General features: G+C 39.4%; 1 protein-coding gene across 1 annotated transcript in view; it reads right to left on the reverse strand.

The window, feature by feature from the left end:
* The window catches only part of PRTG (protogenin), a 153,091-nt gene extending 126,858 nt beyond the window's left edge, over positions 1–26,233 (reverse strand). Inside the window, exons 1-2 of the mRNA XM_070377944.1 lie at positions 25,735–26,233; positions 23,167–23,469 (exon numbers count right to left, since the gene is read on the reverse strand). Coding sequence (XP_070234045.1) covers positions 23,167–23,469; positions 25,735–25,828 — 397 coding nt within the window. The 5' untranslated portion in view covers positions 25,829–26,233. The remainder of the gene's footprint in view (positions 1–23,166; positions 23,470–25,734) is intronic.
* Between the last annotated feature and the right edge of the window lie 305 nt (positions 26,234–26,538).

Genomic DNA, 26,538 nt, shown 5'->3' on the forward strand with positions numbered 1-26,538 from the left:
TTTAAGCTTTGGCATCACTTCCACAAATTATCTCTCCCTAAGTACCTTCCACCCTTCCTACTACCTCCACCTACTTAGAGATGCACACGTAAGTATTCAGAGGCAAAATTTTATGATGCCTGCAACTTACATTTTTACAGAGAATGAGGATGAAGCAACTGTGGCAAAATTTTAATAAACAGCTAAGAATCTAGGTGAAAGGTATTCATGTATTCATTATACTACCCTGCCACTTTTCTACAGATTTAAACTTTTTCAATATAAAGTTAGAAAAAATAATATTACATATGCAATTCTATCAAAAACACACTCTATTACTGCACAATCATAGTATTCTAAAAATCATGTATTTATTAATTCCTTTCCCCCACTAACCTATCACTGAGGTCAGGGGTTTTTATAATTAAATTGTGGCATTCTTAGGATCTAACAACAGAGCAGGCTTTCAATCAGTATTTGTTGAAGCAAAGAATGACAATGTCAAGTCAGAAATAAGTCTAAACACAGAATTCTCAAGAAGCCAGTAAGTGATTTAGTGTCTACAATATGCCAAGCATTTTCTTGAATGTTCTGGCAGTGGAACGGAATATATGTCAAGGTCACTGAAAAATCCCATTAACTAGGACTGGACTGAAATAATAAGGAAAGACAGAAATATAACTGGAAGAGGTGTTGAGAAATAAAATGAAGATAGCTAGGATTATACAGAGATGTGACATTAAGAGAAGTTAGAAACTAAGTCCTCAAAGATCAGCTGTATAGTTTCTGAGGTAAGAAAAGATTCTTCAAGATTCCATATCCTTTTCATTTCCTGCAAAACAATAGGCTGAGTAAATATAGATGTTCTCTCCTATTAAAAACACACTGAAATGTTGTACAAAACTTATTCAAAACAACATCACCACCACTAACAAAATTTTAAGGGCAAGGACAGAATAGTAAACTTTGGCCTGATGCAGTGACAGTCGGCTATAGGCACTACAGGCTTCTAGAAGTGGTTTTGTTCCATCACAACATAACTAACTAAGACCTGAGGCTGAAATCTCTAAAACAATGGAAGAGTCAGTAGAAACACTCAACCACCAGTCAGTTCAGCAACAAGGAGGCTTTAATTCTAGATGAGAAGAAATGATTTCCATGACAAACATAAACCCCTGGACTTTACCACACACTTGTGTAGATTACAAAATTATACAAATAATGTAGAGCAGCCAAAAAGTAATCCCCAGTTGGTCCATGACCAGTGAAACTGTAGGGCACCAAACAAAAGCAAACACTTCCATATATTAAGCCCTAGTAAAGATGAGTTCATAATAAAAGATTACAAGTCACGTAAGTAAACAATCTGCCCTGAGGAAAATCACCAGACAGTAAACAAGGAATTTGGTACCTCAAGCACTCTGATTAACAGTAAAGTTGAAGAAAACTGCAAGATAAGGATTTAAAATGTTTAAAGATATGAAAGAAAAGGCAAAAATAAAACACATAAAGAAAAAAACATAATGATTTGCAAAACCAAAGATGGGTAAACAGAACCTAAAGGACACATGGGATACACTAAGCCAATCAGCATATTCATTGTGGGAGTTCTACAAGTGAGAGAGAGAGAAAATGGGGCACAAAGACTATCTGAGGACATAAGAGCTGAAAAATTTACAAATTTGATGAAAGCCCAAGAAGCTCTATGAACTTCAAGAGAATGAATTAAGAAAGATAGGCACCTAAATATAATCCAAATGTTGCAAGACAAAGGCAAACAGAAAATCTTGAAAGCAACAAGAGAGAAGAGACTGGTCATATACTCATTATTCCTCAATAAAATTAATGGTTAATTTCTCACCAGAGACCACAGAGGCCAGAAGACAGTGGAATGACATAGTTACAGTGACAGAAAACACTGTAAACCAAGAATTGTATATCCAATAAAACTATCTTTCAGAAATGAGACAGAAATTAAAACATTTGTAGATCGACGAAAGCTAAGGAAGCTCATTACCATGAGACTGGCCCTGTAAGAAATACTAAAAGAAATCCTTCATGTTGAAATGAAAGGATACTGCTGCTGCTGCTAAGTCGCTTCAGTAGTGTCCAACTCTCTGTGACCCCATAGACAGCAGCCCACCAGGCTCCCCTGTCCCTGGAATTCAGCAGGCAAGAACACTGGAGTGGGCTGCCATTTCCAATGCATGAAAGTGAAAACTGAAAGTGAAGTCACTCAGTCGTGTCTGACTCTTCGAGACCCCGTGGACTGCAACCTACCAGGCTCCTCCACCCATGGGATTCTCCAGGCAAGAGTACTGGAGTAGGCTGCCATTGCCTTCTCCAGAAAGGATACTACTAGTCAGTAACTCAAAGCCATATGAAGAAATAAAGATCTCCAGTAAATGTAACTAAATAGGAAAACATTAAGGTCAGAATTAATATATTTTTGGTTTGTACCTCCACTTTTTATTTCCTACATAATTTAAAGAAAAACCATAGAAGAATTATAAATCTATTTTACTGGGGACATACCACAGAAAGATGCAGTTTATCACAGTTTAATATAAAAGGCTAGACTCAGGGTACAAGGGTTCGATTCCTGGTCTGGGGAAATTCCACATGCCATGGGACAACTAAGCCCATGGGCTGTATCTATTGAAGCCCCTTTGCCTAGAGCCTGTGCTCCACAACAAAAGAAGCCACTGCAAGGAGAAGCCCACACAGTGCAATAAAGAGTAGCCTCCATTTGCTGCAACTAGGGAAAGGCCATGTGTAGCAATGAAGACCCAGCATAACCAAAAATAATAATACTAAATAAATATATAAATTATTTTTTAAAGGCTAGACTGAGCTGCATAGGAACAGAGTTTTACATGCTACTGAAGTTAGGTTGGCATCAATTCAAACTAGATAGTTATAAATTTAGAATGTTAAATATAATCCCTATGATAACCACAAAGAAATATCTAAAAAATACACACCAAAGGAAATGAGAAGGGAGTCAAATGGTTCATTACAAAAAAAATACACTAGTGGAGAAAATGAGACAAGAAGAAATACACAGGACATATAAAAATAATATAAAAATGGCAGAAATTCTTCTTTATCAGGAATTACATTAAATATAAGTAGGTTAAACACTTCATCAAAAGGCAGAAGTTGGTGAAATGGATTAAAAAGTGATTAATTAACTATATGCTATCTTCAAGAGAGTCATTTTATATCCAAGAAACAAACAGGTTGAAAGTCAAAGAATGGAAAAAGGTATTCCATGTTAATGGTGACTAGGGAAAGCTGAGGGGCTAGACTAGTATCAGACAAAATAGACTCTTAAGTCAAAAACTGTTATAAGAGATGAGAGGACATTAAATACAACTAAACAGGTCAATTCATCAAGAAAATAAAACAATTATAAACACATGTACACCAAACAACAGAGTCCCAAAATACATGAAGCAAACACTGACAAAATTGAAGGGAAAAACAGATAGTTCTATAATAACAGAGACTTCAATACAAGACATTCAATAATGAACAGAACATCTAGACAGATGATCAACAGGGAAATAGTGGATTTAAAGAACACCATAAACCAATTAAACCTAATAAGACATACAAAGACACTCTAACCAAAAGAGCTGCTGCTGCTGCTAAGTCACTTCAGTCGTGTCTGACTCTGTGCAATCCCACCGACAGCAGCCCACCAGGATCCTCCGTCCCTGGGGTTCTCCAGACAAGAATACTGGAGTAGACTGCCATTTCCTTCTCCAATGCATGTATGCATGCTAAGTCGCTTCAGTCGTGTCCAACTCTGTGCGACCCTATGGACAGCAGCCCTCCAGGCTCCTCTGTCCACAGGATTCCCTAGACAAGAATACTGGAGTGGGTTGCCATTTCCCTCTCCAACAACCAAAAGAGCAGAACATACATTTTCCTCAAATATACAAGAAACATTCTCCAGGATAGACCATACGTTGGGCCATGAAACAAATCTCAATACATTTTAAGTATTAAGCTTATACAAAATATTTTCTCCAATCACAATGGAATGAAACTAGAAGTAAAAGCACAGAAGGAAACCTAGAAGACACATATATGTAGAAATTAAACAACACACTCTTAACCAATGGGTCAAGGAAAAAATCACCAAAATAAAAATTTGAAAATATTTTGACAAATAAAAATAAAACATACCAAAACTCATGGGGGTTTTGATGAAAACAGTACTCAGAGGGAGATTTATATATATATATATATATATATATATATAAGTAAATGTGAACATTTAATAAAAAGAAAGATCTCAAAACAATAATCTAAACTATACCTTGAGGAAATACGAAAAAAAAGTAAATAGTAAATCTAAACTAGCATAAAAAGGAAACAAATACTGAAAGAGAAATATATGAAATAGATGGTAGCAAAGTATAAACATTTTAATGTAAATATATAAGCACTTTATATATATATATATATATATTTACATTAGACTCTGAATAGTAGGTTAAGAAAATACTCTTCCATAATGCACGTGAGATAAGTTTCAAAAGAGGTTAACAAAACCAAGATTTGCAAGAGCAGAAGGAAACATTCACTAAGGTCTCACTTTCCTAGCTGAATATTATTTCTACAACTCCTACCTAAGAAATCAAAACCTAAGGTCATTGGGAACCTAGCCTCTTTCAGAAAATACACTCAAGAAAATACACTAAGACCTGCTGCTGCTGCTAAGTCCCTTCAGTCGTGTCCAACTCTGTGCAACCCCATAGACAGCAGCCTACCAGGCTCCCCCATCCCTGGGATTCTCCAGGCAAGAACACTGGAGTGGGTTGCCATTTCCTTCTCCAATCCATGAAAGTGAAAAGTGAAAGTGAAGTCGCTCAGTCGTGTCTGACTCTTCACAACCCTATGGACTGCAGCCTACCAGGCTCCTCTGTCCATGGGATTTTCCAGGCAAGAGTACTGGAGTGGGGTGCCATCACCTTCTCCATTAAGACCTTCTGCTCCTGCTGCTGCTGCTGCTAAGTCACTTCAGTCGTGTCCGACTCTGTGCGACCCCATAGACAGCAGCCCACCAGGCTCCCCCATCCCTGGGATTCTCTAGGCAAGAACACTGGAGTGGGTTGCATTTCTTTCTCCAATGCATGAAAGTGAAAAGTGAAAGTGAAGTCACTTCAGTCGTGTCCAACTCTGTGCTACCCCATAGACGGCAACCCACCAGGCTCCCCCGTCCCTGGGATCCTCCAGGCAAGAGTACTGGAGTGGGGTGCCATTGCCTTCTCTGCTAAGATCTACCACCACCAACAAATTCAGACACAAAACGCAAACCCATGATTTACATGATAGGTGATATTCTCCACTTGGTAAGGGTTATAAGACTTCTGACAAGTTCTGCAAAATTGCTTAAAGTAAACCTTGTAAGAACCCTGTAGATACCACACATAAGCACTTTCCCATAATATGCTGCAGTCCTTGCAGTAGTAATAGCCATATTTCTGTTTTGATAACTGGAAGGAGAACTTATTCAACATAGAAGTTCTAGCCAGAGCAATTAGATAATAAAAAGATATAAAAGGCATACAATGGAGAAAAATAAGTAAAACTATATCATTCACAGATGACATGATTATATATGATTTCAAAGAATCTGTAAGAAAACTACTAAAGCTAATAAGTGAATTCAGTAGAGTTTCAGGGTACAAGATGACACATATAAAGCCATCGTGTATATATACACCCATAATAAACTATTTCATTTACAAGAACATCTAAAAGAATAAAATAGTGAGAAATAAAGTTCACCAAAAGATGAAATATTTATATACTGAAAACTGTAAAATATTGCAGGAAGAAAATAAAGACAAAAATAAATGGAAAGATACACTGCTTATGAACTGGAAGACTTAATATTAAGATATCAATACTACCCAAAGCCATCTATAGATTTAATGCAATCCATATCAAAATTCCACATTCTTTTATTTAGAAATGGAAAAGCCAATCCTAAAATTCATATGGAATTGTAAAGAGCCATGAATAGCCAAAACAGTCTTAGGAAAAGAACAACAAAGTTGAATGACTCACATTTCCTGATTTAAAAACTTTGCAAAGCCACAATAATCAAAATAGCATGGTTCTATAAAGGCAGGGATATAGGCCAATGGAATAGAATTGAGAGTTTAGAAACAAACCCTATGTATCTATGGCAATTTGATTTCAACAAGGATGCCAAGTTCATTCAAGAGGGAATCAACAGTCTCTTCAACAAGTGGTGCCAGGACAACTGGATTTCCAAATGCAAAAGTGTGAAGCTGGACTCCTACCACTGGATTTGGTAATGGATTCTTAGATATAACACCAAAAGCACAAGCAACAAAAGAAAAAAATCAACTGGACCTCATCAAAATTATAAACTTTTGAGGATCAAAGGATATTAACAAGAAAGTGAAATGACAAAACTACAGAACCGGAGAAAATATTTGTAAATCAGATAATTTACAAGGGTTTAATGTCCAAGATATATAAAGAACTCCTACAACTCAACAACAGAAAGATGAATAACCCAATTTTTTAAAATGAGCAAAGAATTTGAAAAGATATTTCTTCAAAGAAAATATACAAATGGCCAATAAGCACATAAAAGATGTTTGGTGTCTCCTCAAAAGGTTAAATGTAGAATTTTCAGATGACATTGCTAGGTACGTGCCCAAAAGAATTGAAAAGAGGGACGCAGAAAACAATTACTTATGTGCTAATGTCCACTGCAGAATTATTCAAGATTGCCTAAAGATATAAATAATCCAAGTGACCATCAGCAGATGGCTAGATAAATAAAATGTGGTATGTCACACAACAGAATCTTAAACAGGCCCCCAAAAGGAATGAAGTACTGATGCATGCTAATACATGGAGGAACCTTGAAAACATATGGCTAGTTGGTTAGTGAAAGAAGCAAGACACAGAAGTCCACATACTGTATGATCCTATTTTTATAATATATCCAGAAGAGGCAAATCTGCAGAGACAGAAACAGGATTAGTTGTTTCAGCGATAGGGGAGGGGAGAATTGGGAGGTGTGGATTTTCTTTCTGGATATAATCTAGAATTTGATAGTGGTGATAGATGCACAAACATCTACTGACTTGTACACTTTACCAGGGTAAACTTTGTGGTATGTTAATTCTATCTCAATAAAAATCTTATTATAAATCCATTTCCATGCTAGATATAGATTATCACTATGTCACTCTTCCCATAAGATAATGACACATGCTAGATCATTTATTTAAAATCCAATCCCTGGTGGCCCAGTAGTTACCACTGCACTTTCACTGCTGAGGGTCCAAGTCCAATCCCACACAGTTTAAGGAACTAAGATCCCACAAGCTGTGTGGCACTGGGGCCAATAAACGAAAGTAGTTTTCGTTTAAAAAAAAAAAAAAAACCCTCAACCTTTTGATTACAAAAGTGTTTCAGTCCACTGGAGGTTCTTCAAAGACACACTGAAAATCACTGCTTCAGTCAAACTTCCATTTGGACAGATGTATCAACAAACGCTGAGCCTCTAAAAGGACAGGAGCTCAATATCCCTACATAGACATTATCCACAAGAAAGAAGTTCTGTGAAGTGCCACACGACTGATAAAAATATAAGCACAATTTATAAATGAAATAAAATAGTGATTTTATTTCAAATTAACCGATTCACTGCACCAACAAAAATAATACCTCATATAAGTACAGTAAAGGGTAAGCTGCACAATGATAAAATAATTTTAATATAAATATTAAGAAATTATCTTTAACTTCAGGCTCAGTTCCACTATCATTCACTTTTCTATATTCTGCACTTGATGAGATATATGTGAATACAGTAAGACACACTTCCACACATTAGCAAGCCTGAGCTCTGCTCTCAGATCTAGTAGCTGTGTCATTGGACAAAGCAGTTACCTCCTTCCAGCTTTATATTTATTATTTGCAAAATGGAAATGTCTAAGACTACAAATTATGATCTTTACTCATGTTAAAGAAAGGCAGAATGATACTGCAAGTCAAATTAGGAAGCAAGGACTCACTACTGACTGTAGTATAAGTTTTATGGGATCTTAAGGTTCTCTCTTTAAAATGTTCATAGCTAGTATCTAAACAAGTCTTCAAAAGTTTGGAGATCAGTGGAAAATAATAATGCGTTTTCTATGTCTTTTATTTTCTAAAAATGTCATCCCCTTTTGAAAGTTGTCTAACAGGAAAAAAATCTTTGATTACTCACTTTCTTTCTGTTATGATAGAGAATGGTAGAGCAGAAACCATAAACTCCTAGCATAGAACACAGGCAGAACACTCTGACATAAATTGTAGCAATGTTTTTTTGGATCTGTCTCCTAAAGCAAAGGAAATAAAAGCAAAAATAAACAAATGGGACCTAATTAAACTTCAAAGCTTCTAAGCAGCAAAGGAAACCACTGACAAAACAAAGAGACAACCTACTGAATGGCAGAAAATATTTGCGAATGGTATTACCAATAAAGGTTAATATCCAAAATATATAAATAGCTCATACAACTAAATATAAAAAATACAAACAACCTGATTTTAAAAATGGCAAAATACCTGAATAGACATTTTTCCAAAGAAGACATACAGATGGCCTACAGGCACATGAAAAGATGCTCAGTATTGTTAATCATCAGAGAAATACAAATTAAAACCACAATGAGCTATCACCACCCACGTGTAAAAATGGCTATCATCAAAACCAACAAAAATAACAACGTTGGAGATGATGTGGAGAAAAGAGAACCTGTGCACACTGTTGGTGTAACTATAAATTGGAAAACAGTAAGGTGGTTTTTCTCAAAAAACTAAAAACAGAACTATCATCAGTTCAGTTCAGTTCAGTTCAGTCGCTCAGTCGTGTCCGACCCTTTGTGACCCCATGAATCACAGCACGCCAGGCCTCCCTGTCCATCACCAACTCCCGGAGTTCACTCAGACTCACGTCCATAGAGTCAATGATGCCATCCAGCCATCTCATCCTCTGTCGTCCCCTTCTCCTCCTGCCCCCAATCCCTCCCAGCATCAGAGTCCTTTCCAATGAGTCAACTCTTCGCATGAGGTGGCCAAAGTACTGGAGTTTCAGCATTAGCATCATTCCTTCCAAAGAAATCCCAGGGCTGATCTCCTTCAGAATGGACTGGTTGGATCTCCTTGCAGTCCAAGGGACTCTCAAGAGTCTTCTCCAACACCACACTTCAAAAGCATCAATTCTTCGGCGCTCAGCCTTCGTCACAGTCCAACTCTCACATCCATACATGACCACAGGAAAAACCATAGCCTTGACTAGACGAACCTTTGTTGGCAAAGTAATGTCTCTGCTTTTGAATATGCTATCTAGGTTGGCCATAACTTTTCTTCCAAGGAGTAAACGTCTTTTAATTTCATGGCTGCAGTCACCATCTGCAGTGATTTTGGAGCCCCAAAAAATAAAGTCTGACACTGTTTCCACTGTTTCCCCATCTATTTCCCATGAAGTGATGGGACCAGATCTTTGTTTTCTGAATGTTGAGTTTTAAGAACTACCATATGACCCAGCAATTCCATCCCTGGTATGTATATGTGTATATATATATATGTTGATAGCAGCATTATTTACAAGATATGGCGGCAACATAAGTGTCTGCCAACAGATGAATGGTCCAATTGGATATGTGGTATACACACACATACACACAATGCAATTCTACTCATCCATAAAAAAGAATGAAATTTTGCCATTTGCAACAACACAGATGGACTTGGAGAATTTTTTGCTAAGTGAAATAAGTCAGACAGAGAAAGACAAATATTGTATGATACCACTTATACGTGGAATCTAAAAACTACGATAAACTAGTGACTATAATAAAAGGAAATGATCTTATGGAGAATTAGTGATTACCAGTGGGTGGGTGGGGAAAGGGAATCAGGGAGTGGTAAAATAGTGGTAAGAGATTAAGACGTACAAACCACTAAGTGTAAAATAAACAATCGGCAATATATATTGTAAACACAAGGAATAAAGCCAATATTTTATAACTGTAAATGGAGTATAACCTTTAAAATTTGTGAATCACTATGTTGTACACATACAACTTATGTAATATTGTACATTAACTATTCCTCAATTAGGAAAAAAAAAGAATGGCACAGTCGATTCAAGTATGATAAGAAACTGATAACCTTTCTACTGACCAACTGTGAATCCACTTATACTTTCTCATTATTCCACCTGCTAAGCAGTAAAATTCTCTCCCTTAATATTAGAACTTCCGAGTTGACATTCGATAGATTCAAATTTCACAAAGTTTCTTCTGTCTGTATATTTTCTTTCAAGTGTTATTAGTTCTAAAAACTAACAGGCTTTGAAGAAACATTACTCCATCATTAGGATAATTTTAATAATCCTTTTGGTGAAACTTTTGGTAACCTTACTACTTTATTGAATGAAGCTGCTTCCTCAATTAAAATTATATTAAACTTATTACTAAGTCAGAGCATGAAAATACAGCTTTCTAAAACATATAAAAATGAATTCTTTTTAAGAAAATAGTGAACACTTTTAGCTGGTAAAATTATTCAAGAAAATTAGTAATCTCCCTTTTAAAAAGAACTACCAAAATGCAATACCAACATCAAAGCATTTTTTCTTGTTATCTGTCCAGTTTGAGGTCACTACTTTAATCGAAATTACTTTAAGTCCAATCAGAGGGATTCAAGCTAATTCAGTTTGAAAGCTGGGGGAAAAATTAAACCTTATCATTCTTAACAGGAATTGGTGGTCACAGCAGGAAGCCAGTTTAATCTATTTCTATTAAAACACTAGCAAAAATCTCTTAAGATGAAATCGGTACTACTTTTTTCAAACACCAAGTCAATAAACATTAGAATACACTATTAATTACTGGCAGAGCCAGACACATATTTGTAAAGTTATACCTCTCTTACACTATGTCAGCCTTCAAAGCAGCACAACTATTCTGAACTGTCCAATCTCAGGCAAGGTAATCTACTTTTCTAGACTCCTAAAAATAATACTAGTTCAAATGATCAGTACAGCTTTAAGGCTTCCCCTCTCCAAAATCAGATCTTCCCAAGGTCTATGGCAAGAGTATGAATTCTTAAAAGTACCAAATAACTGACAAGCTACTTTAATTTTTTCTCCATGACTTAAATTGTTCTCTTGCAATGTCACTGGACTCAGCCTTACAAAAACATAATCTCTTGGCCATTTACTTAGAATTATAATAAAAGAATTACAAAACTAAGGGCACTTTGTTTCTCAATATCCATCCCTCCTCCTTTTTCTCCCCAGATACCTGTTTTTACAGATAAGACAAGTATCTGTCCAGGATCTGACAATGATCAGAATGATAAAGTGATTTGTCTAAAGTTGTGTACATCACCAATAATGGAGAAGGCATTAATGTTTGGCTCTTCTGCCTTTCTATCAATCTTCCTGCCTTCCCACCTCACCCCTCCCAGTAACTGAGTAAAAAACACAGAAACGCTAAGAGCATTTACCAGCTATTGGAAACTGTCAACTCCATCATCTCTTTATGAATGACTACAAGGACAGGAAAATAAGAACTCAACAAAATTAAAATTCTGCTTTGACCCAAATACTATTTTCCTCAAATATAATGAAAATGTGCATTCTTCTATTTTGAACTCATCAGTGATTTGTTCCACTCCGAGCACATTTTTGGCATAGAACACACGGTACCAAAAACATTTACCCACCCTTGCTCAGCACTGGAGCAACTTTAAAATATTCTGGTTCCTTCTTCGTCTATCTCCCTTGAGTCACCAGTGGCTACTGGCCTCTATGGGTGATTAACTCCATGTAGCAATAATCATAACTTTTACTAGCATAAACAGCTTAACCAAAACTGAAGCATACACAAAGAGTAATATCCTGCAGAAGATTAAAAACTACGAAATCCCTGCCCACTGCTACTAAGTAATGTAAAACAAATATTTCAAAATGGATGACCAACAAGTACCTACTGTACAGAAGATGGATTCTGCTCAATCTTATGTGGATGAAAGGGAAGTCTGGGGGAGAATGGATACATGTATATATATGGTGGAGTCCGTTCACTGTTCACCTGAAACTATCACAACATTGTTAATCGGCTAACCCCAATACAAAATAAGAAGTTTTTAAAAAATAACATAAAACAAATATTTCAATAACAATCACTCAAAATTTTCCATGTGACTTTCTGTGTACTAGTTAAATATTATATTGTCTAATTCTTTTTCTTTTAATAACCCTTTGATACCCTCAGAAGATGCTACCATCTTTACATTATTATCTATAAAAGTTAAATTACTTCTGCCCAAAATAAGTCTATGGTACCAATGAATGAGTTGAAAGACTTCTGTTAACAATTTACCCAATGAACCACCTACTACACAGCAAATGTTATTCTATGGTTGTTAACCTCATACAGTTTTACTTATCATCATGTTCAGTTCAGTTCAGTCGCTCAGTTGTGTGTAACTCTTTGCGACCCCATGGACTGCAGCACACCAGGCCTCCCTGTCCATCACCAACTCTCGGAGCCTACTCAAACCCATCTCCATCATGTCACTGATGCCATTCAACCATCTCATCCTCTGTTGTCCCCTTCTCCTCCCGCCTTCAATCTTTCCCAGCATCAGGGTCCTTTCAAATCAGTCAGCTCTTCACATCAGGGGGCCAAGTATTGTAGTTTCCGCTTCAGCATCAGTCCTTCCAATGAATATTCAGGACTGATTTCCTTTAGGATAGACTTGTTGGATCTCCTTGCAGTACAAGGGACTCTCAAGAGTCTTCTCCAACACCACAGTTCAAAAGCATCAATTCTTCAGCACTCAGCTTTCTTTATAGTCCAACTCTCACATCCATACATGACTAATGGAAAAACCACTGCTTTGACTAGACAGACCTTTGCTGGTTAAGTAATGTCTCTGCTATTTAATATGCTGTCTGGGTTGGTCATAGCTTTTCTTCCAAGGAGCAAGCGTCTTTTTATTTCATGGCCACAGTCACCATCTGCAGTGATTCTGGAGCCCAAGAAAATAAAGTCTCTCACTGTTTCCACTGTTTCCCCATCTATTTGCCATGAAGTGATGGGCCTGGATGCCATGATCTTCGTTTTCTGAATGTTGAGTTTTAAGCCAACTTTTTCACTCTCCTCTTTCATCAAGAGGATCTTTAGTTCTTTTTCGCTTTCTGCCATAATGGTGGTGTCATCTGTGTATCTGAGGTTATTGATATTTCTCCTGACAATCCTGATTCCACCTTGGGCTTCATCCAGCCTGGCATTTCACATGATGTACTCTGCATAGAAATAAGCAGGGTGACAATATACAGCCTTAACGTACTCCTTTCCCAATCTGGAACCAGTCTGTTGTTCCATGTTCAGTTCTAACTGTTGTTTCTTGACATGCATACAGATTTCTTAAAAGGCAGGTCAGGTGGTCTGGTATTCCCATCTCTTTAGGAATTTTCCACAGTTTGTTGTGACCCACACAGTCAAAGGCTTTGGCATAGACAATAAAGCAGATGTTTTTCTGGAACTCTCTTGCTTTTTTGATGATCCAGTGGATGTTGGTAATTTGATCTGATTCCTCTGCCATTTCTAAATCCAACTTGAACATCTGGAGTTCATGGTTTATGTACCGTTGAAGCCTGGCTTGGAGAATTTTGAGCATTACTTTGCCAGCATGTGAGATGAGTGCAATTGTGCAGTAGTTTGAACATTCTTTGGCACTGCCTTTCTTTGGGCTTGGAATGAAAACTGACCTTTTCCAGTCCTCTGGCCACAGCTGAGTTGTCCAGATGTGCTGACATATTGAATGCTGCACTTTCACAACATCATCTTTTAGGATTTGAAGTAGCTCACCTGGAATTCCATCACCTCCACTACCTTTGTTCATAATGATGATTCCTAAGGCCCACTTGACTTTACATTCCAGGCTGTCTGGGTCTAGGTGAGTGATCACACCATCATGCTTATCCAGGTCAAGATCTGTTTTGTACAGTTTTGTGCATTCTTGCCACCTCTTCTTAGTATCTTCTGCTGCTGTAAGGTCCATACCATTTCTGTCCTTTATCGAGCCCAACTTTGCATGAAATGTTCCCTTGGTATCTCTAATTTTCTTGAAGAGATCTCTAGTCTTTCCCATTCTATTGTTTTCCTCTATTTCTTTGCACTGATCACTGAGGAAGGTTTTCTTATCTCTCTTTGCTATTCTTTGAAACTCTGCATTCAGATGGGTATATCTTTCCTTTTCTCCTTTGCTTTTAGCTTCTCTTTTTTTCTCAGCTATTTGTAAGGCTTCCTCAGACAACCATTTTGCCTTTTTGCATTTCTTTTTCTTGGGGGTGGTCTTGATCCCTGCCTCCTGTACAATGTCATGGACCTCTGTCCATAATTCATCAGGTACTCTGTCTATCAGATCTAGTCCCTTGAATCTATTTCTCACTTTTACTGTATCATTGTAAAGGATTTGATTTAAGTCATACCTGAATGGTCTAGTGGTTTTCCCTACTTTCTTCAGTTTAAGTCTGAATTTGGCAATAAGGAGTTCATGATCTGAGCCACAGTCGGCTCCTGCTCTTGTTTTTGCTGTCTATATAGAGCTTCTCCATCTTTGGCTGCAAAGAATATAATCAATTTGATTTCAGTATTGACCATTTGGTCATGTACGTGTAACGTCTTCTCTTGTGTTGTTGGAAGAGGGTGCTTGCTATGACCAGTGCATTCTCTTGGCAAAACTCTGTTAGCCTTTGACCTGCTTTGTTTTGTATTCCAAGGCCAAATTTGCCCGTTACTCCATGTATCTCTTGGCTTCCTACTTTTGCATTCCAATCCCCTATAATGAAGAGGACATCTTTTTTGGATGTTAGTTCTAGAAGGTCTTGTAGGTCTTCATTTGAAAGTGAAAGTGGCTCAGTCATGTCCAACACTTTGTGACCCCATGGACTGTCCACGGAATTCTCTAGGACAGAATACTGGAGTGGGTAGCCTTTCTCTTCTCCAGGGGATCATCCTGACCCAGGAATCGAACTCGGGTCTCCTGCATTGCAGGCGGATTCTTTACCAACTGAGCTACAGAACTGTTCAGCTACTTCAGCATTACTGGTAGGGGCACAGACTTGGATTACTGTGATACTGAATGGTTTGCCTTGGAAACAAATGAGATCATTCTGTCATTTTTGAGATTGCATCCAAGTACAGAATTTTGGACTCTTTTGTTGACTATGATGGCTACTCCATTTCTTCTAAGGGATTCTTGCCCACAGTAGTAGATATAATGGTCATCTGAGTTACATTCATCCATTCCAGTCCATTTTAGTTCACTGATATCTAAAATGTCAATGTTCACTCTTGCCATCTCCTGTCTGACCACTTCCAATTTGCCTTGATTCATGGACCTATGCAATATTGCTCTTTACAGCCAGACTTTACTTCTACCACCTATCACAGCCACAACTGGGTGTTATTTTTGCTTTGGCTCTGTTTCTTCATTCTTTCTGGAGTTATTTTTCCACTCTTCTCCAGTAGCATAGTGGGCACCTACCGACCTAGGGAGTTCATCTTTCAGTGTCCTATCTTTTTGCCTTTTCATACTGTACCTGGGGTTCTCAAGGCAAGAATACTGAAGTGGTTTGCCATTCCCTTCTCCAATGGACCACATTATGTCAGAACTCTCCACCATGACCCGTCCATCTTGGGTGGCCTTATAAGGCATGGCTCATAGTTTCATTCAGTTAGACAAGGCTGTGGTCCATTTGATCAGATTGGTTAGTTTTCTGTGATTGTGGTTTTCAGCCTGTCTGCCCTCTGATGGAGAAGGATAAGAGGCTTATGGAAGCTTCCTGATGGGAGAGACTGAATGAGGGGGAAACTGGGTCTTGTTCTGATAGGCAGGGCCATGCTCAGTAAATCTTTAATCCAGTTTTCTGTGGATGGGTGGAGCTGTGTTCCCTCCCTATTATTTACCTGGGAGCCAAACTATGGTGGAGGTAATGAAGATAATGGCAACCTCCTTCAAAACGCCCCATGCACACACTGCTACACTCAGTGCCCCTGACACTGCAGCAGGCCACCACCGACCCACGCCTCTGCCAGAGACTCCTAGACACTCAGCGGCAAGTCTGAGTCAGTCTCTTATGGGGTCACTGCTCCTTTCTCCTGGGTCCTGGTGCACACAAGGTTCTGTTTGTGCCCTCCAAGAGTCTATTTCCCCAGTCCTGTGTAAGTTCTGGCAGTTCTGTGGTGGGGTTAATGGTGACCTCCTCCAAGAGGGCTTAAGCCATACCCAAGTCTGCTGCACCCAGAGCCCCTGCCTCTGCAGCAGTCCACTGCTAACCCATACCACCACAGGAGACACTCAAACACAGTTCTGCCTCAGTCTGTGTGTTGTCTCTGAGTCTTGGTGCACACAAGGTTTGTTCGAGCCCTCTGAGTGTCTCTGGCAGGTACAGGGTTTGATTCTAAACGTGATTTCGCCCCTCCTACCATCTTTCTAGGGCTTCTCCTTTGCCCTTAGACATGGGGTATCTCCTCAAAGTTGCTCCAGTGCTGCGCAGCTGCCGCTCCAGTGCCTATGGTTTTGCTGGGGCTTCTCTGCCCTTGGACGTAGGGCTATCTCCTTATCCAAACTATGGGGGACGTAATGAAGATAATGGTGACCTCCTTCAAAAGGTCCCTTGCACGCACTGCTGCACTCACAAAAGATGTTCTCTAACATTCTCTAACATTTACCACACATGGCGATTTCTCATCTCTTCAACTACAGTGTCCATTACATTAAGAAAAAAAAAGTGTTACATAAACATGACTAAATGAAATTTGTGTTTACTCTTGGACTAGATATTCCCAAGAAAAGATCTAAAATACTGAAATCAAAATGAATGAACCTACAGGAGGATAAACTCTTAATAGCAGTTGTCAATATACTCGAGTGTGAAAAGGGATGGAAAGGAGTCTTCAATCAATAAATTTAACACCAAGAAAAGTTGAATATCAAGTTAAGACAAAAACAGTTAAAAAAACTAATAACCAAGTATTATTTGGATTGAAGTTTGCCACTATTTTCAGAAACATCAGTGGCTCTCCACCAGGGGTGATTTTGCCTCCCAAAACATATTCTTTCATCAACACAGCTAGAAAACGGTGCCATTGGCATCTGGTATCTAGAAGCTACACATCCTATGTTATACAAGTCAGCATCTGCAATGAAGAATTACCGAGCCCCAAATTTCAACTGAACCAAGGCTGAGAAACCCTGAGAAATGTAATCAATTAACTCTCTCTCTATATATATATATTTGGTATACTGGTGGAGTTGAAGATCCATTCTAAATACTACTAAATCATATTCTCAGTAGTACTAAAAAGACTACCAAAAGAAGGTGGGGGGGGGCATTTGGGGGGATTATCCCAAAGGAATATGATTTACTTAGAGAAAGATGTCTATATAAAGCAACATCATTTTTTTTTAAATGTCACATTGTTCCAAACAGGGATTTACTATAGTTTCATAAAGCAAAAATTTTAAAGAAAATTTTATTTTCATCAGTCTTAAAAATTAAGTCCAGCAAGGATACAAGTTTGAAACCAGGACCATGAACAATGATTGCACTCCCCAATAGTTACTTGATTAATCTAATCACTACACATATTAAAGCTATAAAATACACACACACATACACACAGAAAAGGCAAACACTCCAGAAACTAAAAAAAAAAAAAAATTTAATTCATACCTTCTGTTCAGTCTGTAAGAATTTGGCTTTTAAAGCTCATCAAAAGCAGTTTCTGAGAACCAGAGGTTTAAAAAAAGAAAAAAACAAGAAATGTAGAAGTCAGGAAAGTATTTGTCAGATTAGTGTCAGAGACCTTTGTGAGGATGACGCCTTTATCCTCTGTAATACATATCCCCAAAGCAGTTCACTTGGCTTCAGAATTATAGCCACTGAAGGTAATTTGGTACAGTTTTACCTTTTTTGTACATCACTATTGTCCATTGTTGACTGTGAACTTCCTCTGTGCCAATTATCATGTTAGGGTAACTGTCAATTCTCCTTCAATGATTACAACCATATCTTCTTCCTCTCTTATGTACTAAGATATATAGGAAATGATGAGTTTTTAAAATGTTTTAATAAAGAGTCTGAACACCATAAACTGTCAGAAGTACTAAGATAGCCCTGATTGACAGGAAAAAGCTTATATTTGTGGTATAATTTTTAGAATTTTTCTTAAAACATCAATAATCAGATGATTGTAAAATGCAAGTATAATCCTCAGCAAAATGCTTGACTTAACATTATTGATTATTTTCACATTAATAGTAATTGCCAGTTTAAAAGCTGAAAGTAAATAACCTTAATTGAGCACCTCTGCCAATGAGAGAGAAAAAATCATGTCTCAAAATTGTAGTCAAGAATATAAAAGTTTTCAAAAAAAGTAACCTCAAATACATTCATTTATTAATTGAAATACTCATTCAACCTAACACGGCTGCTTAAGAGATTTGTTTTCTGCTATTCTTTTAAACTGCTCTGGACTTCATCAATAAGCCCAGCTGTTAAATTCAGGGGAAATGACAACAAATGCTCAAACAAGTGCTGAGAGTGAGGGCCTTTCTTTAGAATAATCAGAGCTAGTTGACACAGCAGGGCCATACCAAATGCCCGTCAAAATTCCATTAAGAAGCTTGACAGAAATAAACAAACACATTTATACATCTTAAACCAAATTATATTTCTATCCCTCAGTGAACTCTGCTTCACTGAAAAATAAAAACTCCGACAACTTTGAAAAATAGTGAGATAGTATTACAGGTTTCTGAAAATGAGAAATGATCCTCAATAATCAAGTGCAAAGTGGTAAAAACTGGTTTCATCACCCAGAGATTACAGGTACCTGATAAACCTTTTAGGCAGACAGACTTTAAGAACCAAGTGTTATTGTAAATAAGCCTGTAGAACTACACGTGCTTTTACTTCCCTGCCTTAACTTAGACAATTTTAGGATGGTCAGTTTTTAATTTAAACATGTACTTTTCAACCATACCATCCTCTCTTCTATTTAAAGATGATTTTTCTGGGATCCCAGAAAGCACCATCTGAACCTTATCTACAATGCTGGCAGATTAGGCTCTCTAAATATCTCAGTTTGTCTTATTTTTCCAAAATCAAACAACTTTTGCTTTTGTGCTAGCACTCTAGAGTTAGGACAAGTAACTGTTAACAGCTTGATTTGAAGTGAACATGCACACAGGTAAGAGATGTTATCCTTTTTACAGCATCTACAAATCTCACTAAGTGTCAATGAAGCAAATTCTTGCCCATCTGGGGTCGAGGATGATGAATAAAATTCAAAATTTAGGCTAACAGGTTCATAGTTCTTATCTTTCTCTTTTCAATATACCACCCACCTTCTTTTCTTTCTAACAAGACTTCCAATGTTTTGAATATATTTTACCTTCACATTTCAAAGATCAGCTTTGAGTGATAATTTATGTATTACTCTTTAAAATAGAAACCACACTCATAGAACAGTTTTTCATTAATCTCACCAAAAAAATGTCGTTTCATCTGAACTTAAACTGAAATGATAAACATGTTATTCATTGAAAACAACCTACAGTCTTTAAAGAAAAACAACTACTGCTATTAGTTTTATGGATGCTAAAACTAATCTCAAAATTTGGGGTGGGGGGTGAAATCCATCATAAAGTTGTAATAATTCCTATGGTCTTCCAGCTACAAATGCTCACTTAAAATTTATTTCACACCCAAGTGAACAGTCATGAAAAACCCAGCAAATATAAGTCAGCTTTATGTCAGCTCTTTCCCTCCATCCTAAGACTCAATTTCCACCTTTTATGGAAAGGAAATAAACAACCAGCTTCCTGTTCAATCACTAGCTTACCGCCAGTCTCTTACACATCACAGAACACAACCCGCCTCCTCCTTTACTTCTCTCAAATGTCTCTTATCTTAATTTAAACTTGTTGAAATATGAGACCGTTTTACCACACTAATGCTTTTCTATGAAATTTATCTTACTTACTTCAACATTTAGAATGTAAGAAATGTCAAGATGTCATAGATTATTTCTTACTCCTAAAATATTTAAATTAAATTATTTATATAGTGAAGACTTAGCACCTATGAAAGTGAAAATTTGATCTGCCAAAAGTTAAAAATACTGAAATTTATAGGTAAAGGTTGAATCTCCTGTTCCTACTATTGTATACAACTGGAAAAAGAGCCCTCCACATCACTCCCTTTTCTATTCTAATTACATGAAAATGTAAAATGGCTAAAATAGCTATCAATAAAAAGGATTAACTTAAAAAAAAAAAACTAAATATTACTTTAACCCTATACTTTCCTTTAAAAATGGGATGCTTTAGAAAAGCTAAGTTAGACAAATTCTTTTGTGCTTGGATGAACAGGAAAGCAAAGCCTCCAGGCCTTAGGGGAGGAACCTTGTCCCCACAGCAGGCTCTGATGTGCCTGGGAGATAAGGCTCCACAGTGACACTTAAGGAAAGGCCTGCTCACATTTGAATTTCTGCATTCCTCAAGAACAATTCATGGCAATAACTAACTTTGCAGAAGAGCTACATGAAAGCTTCGGCCAATGAATGAGGGTCATCTGCTCTTTATCACAAGGGTAAACCTCATCCTGGCCAGTTTCTAACCTTTTAACCCTGTGAATTCCTAATTTACACATGAATAATGGAATTCTTGCCTAGAGTGCAACTTTCAGCCCCTAGTTCCTAAGTTTAGAAACCAAGACTTTATTGCCTGTGTTAAAAATCTAAAACTTGTACCGATTAAAGTTTTAGATTTCCAGGTGCTATATTTATTACACTTCAGAACTAAATGATATGCTTGGCAACAAAACCCTTGACCAGAAAATAAAAAGAACATACTTGCACCCCGCTGCTATCAATAGCTAGGAGAGAGCCAGCCTTAAAAAAAAAAACAAAACAGAATGTCCACTTAATGCCTATTCTCTTCTTGTTTAATATGTATTACATCTTCACCCTAAACACAGGATAAAGTCATCCAAGCCTACAATGTCATTGGACACTGCTTCTCAGATATCAGAACTGACTTAGTAAATTTTAAATCTCTAAGAAATTTCATATTTTAAGGAAAAATCTAAACTCACTAGGCATATCTTACTTTAAATCTATAATAACTTAATGCACTTTCTGAGCAGAGTACCTCCTCCAAGTTAATAAGATGTGTACATATGAAAAGTGTGGTTCCTATAACTAACATATTATAGTTGATATTTAATAGCAAAGCAATGTTCTACATAGTTTAACTAGAAAGGTTTTTTTGATACTTAAAATATCAAAACTACTTCACCACCAAATCCTTCAAAATATTTACAAAATATTTGTCATTAATAATTTTTATAAAGATAAAAACCTAAGGCTACTCAAAAGCCAATACAAACCTTCGTTTCACTGTTACTAACACTGTTAGTTACTATTGTTAATACTATTGAGACTATTTATGAAACCTGAAAGCTCTGCATGTTTTCAAAGCATTTCTAAGTGTCCTAGAATTGGCAGGCTGCTAAGGAGGTCCTGATACAGAGTGGTCATGACAAATCTTTCAGAGCCATCAGTCCCCCTCCACCTTTCCACCCTGCCCCTTCTCCTTAGCAAAGTAATACAAGTTACAGTTTTTGGACATGAAAACACAAGATTCCACAAACCCAAAAAGGTGAAAAAAATTACAACTTTATGGAACAATTAGACAAAATTTAAATGAATAAAACATAGGCATAAAAAGCACACTATCCTGAAAACAATATGGTAGTGAAAAACCATTACTCAACAACAGCAGCAGCAACAAATGATGATTGACCAATGATCACAAAAAAAAAAAAAAAAAAAGGCAAGTTTATCAGACATTCTCTCAGGCTTATTAGAATTGGAAATGTCTCTACTTTCCTGACATATTTCAATACAAAAAGATCTTCGCTTACAATTTATTTTCTACTATTAATTATTATTGCACAAATAAGTTACTAAAATGAAGGTGGCATAAATACGGACTATTACAATAAAGTCACCTAGGAAACCCCCACCAATAGCTTCCTAAATTTCAACTTGTGGAGACCTTGAAGAAACTATTTCCTGAAGATTATGACTTTATCTCAAGAGCTCCCTCCTTCTAGTGTTCATCTTGTAAATGATCAATTTGTAGGTGCAGAGCAAAATCTATCTTTTGTGGATTAACAAAAACATGTGGATACTATGCCTGTAAAACTGTTTTTAAGATACAGTTGTGTTTTAAATTTTGTCTATTGTAATCTTGAGTACTGGGTGTGGGATCACCTGAAGAGATGGAAAGCTTCGGTGAAAACAAGGAGTTCTCCAACTATCGTAGGCCCACGTTTACACTCAACGGTTATCAGGGCAACCACCAAGCAGTGGGTCACTTGGACAAATGGTTGATCTGATGGGGTTGTTAATACAAAGGAAATCATTAGACAGCAAACTTTATGACAACTGAGAAAAAGTGGGCAGATCTGGTTTAAGTCCATTAGGCATAATATGGAAATGGCCTTAATCTCTTTCTCTCCCAGCAGGAAAAGCCTACGAATACTTCAAAGGCTTGAGAGTTACTGACCAGTGCCCTCTCTTTCAATTAAAAAGCAACATGGGTGATCTTAAAGCAGTAAGAGAACTGAAAGGTTGGGTTATATGGAAGATTTAGGGTTTAAGGACCATTTACAAAGCAGAAAACACTGTTTATGATTTTCAAAATTTAATTATTAATTTTAAAAATGAGATTTTAGACAACCTTTGTTGTGTTGACCAAATTTTCACCAACTCTTTTCAGAGTTTGAAGTGTTTATTCATATAAAGTCACCTCTACAAGTTCTGGTGTTCTAAACGTAAATGTGACTTTTGTTCTCACTCATTCAAATTTATACATGCATATATATTTTCCCCTCAGATTTTTTTGCAGGCCTTAGCATCAACTATCTCCAGGAAAATTCCTAATGTATGATTTTTCAGGTTAGCATATTAATGAAAATCAAAAAAACATCAAAATGTAGCAGTGAAAAACATCACAACAATCAAGAACTTAAGCACTTACTTGATAAAGTAAGATGAGCTTTTTGACTAAGAATGGCTCCATGTCTGTTCATGGCCAAGCACTGATAAAATCCTTCATCATACTGCTCTCCTCGCTTGCCTTCCACCTCACTGATGTATAAAGAGCCGTTGGACAGAACCTGGATCCGCTTATTTTCAGACACTTTGGCTCCATTTTTCAACCAAGTGACCTTAATAGGAACTTCTCCATGAGCCTGGCAATCTAAAACGACTGGATCCTTTCTTGTAACAGTTATATCCTGTGGTTCTTTTATAAAAACCAGTTCGCTAAAGCACCATACTCCTACGAAGAAAAGGGGGGAAAGTCATATCCAGAATTACAGGTGTAAAATCATTTCTTAACACAATTGTAAAACACATATTCAGAGTGTAATGGGTCACAGTTTAACAAACCAGATTAGTTAACTGACAAACACCTTAATAAACCAATCTAAGTTTCAGCAAACCTTTTCAACAAATCAGATAAATCTTTTTACAACATCTTACACTAAAAACCTCGGAAAATTTCAATAACTTTTCATCCCTTTTAAGAATTCTGTTCTCAAGTGCCCTGCTAGAGTTTCAAAATCATCAGGAAAGCTCTTGAGCAAAAGCTGTTTGCTACTTTTACAAGCTTGTCAAAAAGATCTTGAACAGAGTAAGTCGTAAAAGTCTAATTTTACAAGAAATCATTAGCAAAACTCCAACTCTGTGAACAAGCAAGTTTATTTCCTTGTCCCTTGAAGAGTTTTTGAAACCCTTGGCACCTAGTCCTTTGGGAAGTGCGTTTTATCTTTTGTGACAAATTACAAGTTTGCACTTTTATACCTGCCCTTTAACAGCAAAGATTCTGTCTCTTCTTGAAAGAGACCCATTTACTTAATTTCTGCAGAGTATGGTAAGGTATTTAAAGGACAAACAGTTGACTCTGAAATGCTGGTAACTCTTGCTGCTTGTACTCAGTGGGTGATCGGATTAGGAACCTTCTATTTTTTTTTTTTTTTTAGAACTACCAACTGTTTGGGGGGGGGAGGGGAAGTGTGACTAATTGGTCCTTACTGTCTAATAGAGAGAGGAGATTGCTTAATCAACCAATACACATTTTTATCAGAGCAGAGGAAAGGCTTTATTCTAAGTATACACATCGGCCCAGGTCCCCGCCAGAATAAAGCATCCGATGACCAACTAATACCCTGTCACCTCCTTCATTTAGCGCAAAGGTCAACTAAAGTCTTGCATACTGACTGGGGCCGAGTAGAGTATTAGCGCCCTAGAGCAGGGTCGGGCTGGGGAGGGGTGGGTGTGCATTTCATATTCCTTCTGATTGTCTTGATTTCACAGTACCAATCTACGGACTGATCTGTTTCTCATCAAGGCAGGTCCTCCAAACCTCACACACCAGTCACGCTCCCACGCCCGGGCTGCTGACTTCTAATGGATGCCCAGGGCGACAAGAGCGACCCTAACAGCCCCGCGCAGCGAGGACCACTCCGGAAGGCGCCCGTTGTGTTTCCGAGTCACATCTGACTTTGATCCTTTTCTCATGCTAAAAGAAAACTAACTCCTCCTGGAGAAGAGGGGTGTGGTTAGAACACCAAAGTCTGGGGTTTGTAACCTGTAAATAAATAAAAGAACCCATTCTTCTGAACACCTCTTCTCCCCGCCCACCCCCCTCCACTTTACACTTCTTAACCGTTTGGGGATAAAGCAACCCGGACACACACACACACACACACACACACACACACACAGCCAAAAATTAGTTCATTCAAGTTTGCGCAAGGCTAACCCGGAGTTTGGAGGGATCTTTACATTCGTGCACACCTCAGATCCTGCCCCCAAATACCTAGCTGTGAGAAGTAAATCCTACTTTGATACCTTCCTCCTCAGCTTCGGGACACTTCTTCCTCCCCTCCGGGGCACAAATGGGCCACAAAACTTCCACTCTTCTCTTTCCAATGCCACCCTTCCCGTCTCCTCCTCATTCGATCCGGTTCCGGGAAAGTGGGAGCACTTAGGGGTATGACCTGGGCGCTGAGTTCACCTAGTTTTTCCCCCGCCCTAAAATGTGAAGCAGCCCCCACTACAAACCCGGGAGCCGCGCGGAAAAGCGGCGCCCCCCTGCGCGGCGAGGCTGCCACTAAGGAAACAATATAAATAAAGCCACGTGCGGCTGCTGCGGCCCAGGCAGACAGGCAGGCGGGCGGGCGGGCGCGCGGTGCCCGGGCTGGGCGCGGAAGCGAGGACACGGCCGGAGCGCGGACAATGGCACGAAGAGACAGGGGCGACAGTGGACAGCGGGCGCCGGCCCCCAGCGCGCGGCCGGGGGAGCGCAGCGAGGAGGGGCGGGCGCTGCGAGAGGCGGCCACCGTCGCCCGCGCCCCAGCAGAACCCGCGCGCACCTCGCGTCCCAGGGGCTCCCGACTGGCTGCAGGGAGGGGGCAGAGGCCGGGGGTCAGCGCTCCCGCAGAGGACCCCGCCGCCTCCCAACGCACGCACCCCTTTGCCTCCTTCCCCAGCCCGCTCGCGCCCGCTCACTCCCCACCGCCGCAGAAGAAAGCGCGCCCACCTGGAACGCGGCCGAGGAGCGGCAGGAGCAGGAGCGCGCCGAGCAGCATCCCTGGCGGCCGCGGCCGGGCGAGGGGTCGCAGGGAAGGCGCCATTCAGCGGGGCTGCGCGGGCATGCTCCCCCGGCGTCCCTCAGCCGCTGTCCGCCTGCCAGCCCCCAACTCCGAGCCCTCTTGGCGCGGCTGCTGGACACACGCAGCGTGCGTTTCCCGCTCGGGTACCGGCGTGGCGTGGCGTGGCGCGGCGTGGCGTGGCGCGGCGCGGCCGGTGTCTGCTCTCTGCGGGAGCGCGAGGCCGGCGCACGGACACCCGCTCGCAGGAGGCGGGGGGCCCGAGCGTCCGGCCCGGGGGCGGAGTGAGGCGACGGCTGGAGGGGGCGGGGGCGGTGGAGTGGACAGCGCCGCTGCTGCTGGCCTGGGGACTACTTTCTACATCTGGCCCCTGGTCTGAGGACCGCGAGGTCGGTGCGGCCGCGGAGGGAGACGCTCGCTAGGAGGGGGCCCCGTGGCCGCCGGGTCGTGGCCCCGGGGGGAGGGGACGGGCCCCGCCGGACAATGCAGCTGGGGGTCAAGCCCCGGCTGAGGGTCTCAGGCCCGCTTCCCCGCCCCCTCTGGCTTTCCCCACCACCGTCGAGGACAGAGCCATAAAGGCCAAGCCTCCCGGCCGGGGCCAGGCCCAACCCAGGGCCCCTCTTTCCTCCCCAGACCACCCCCCTTCACTCCTGGGCTTGTTTAGGATTCGGGGAAGGAGGAGGCGGGGTGGCGGAGGGATGGTGTTGAGAGACGTGGAAAGGCCGGAGACTTCT

This window comes from Bos mutus, chromosome 10 (genome assembly GCF_027580195.1).
Source record: "Bos mutus isolate GX-2022 chromosome 10, NWIPB_WYAK_1.1, whole genome shotgun sequence".
In the NCBI taxonomy this organism is placed as follows: Eukaryota; Metazoa; Chordata; class Mammalia; order Artiodactyla; family Bovidae; genus Bos; species Bos mutus.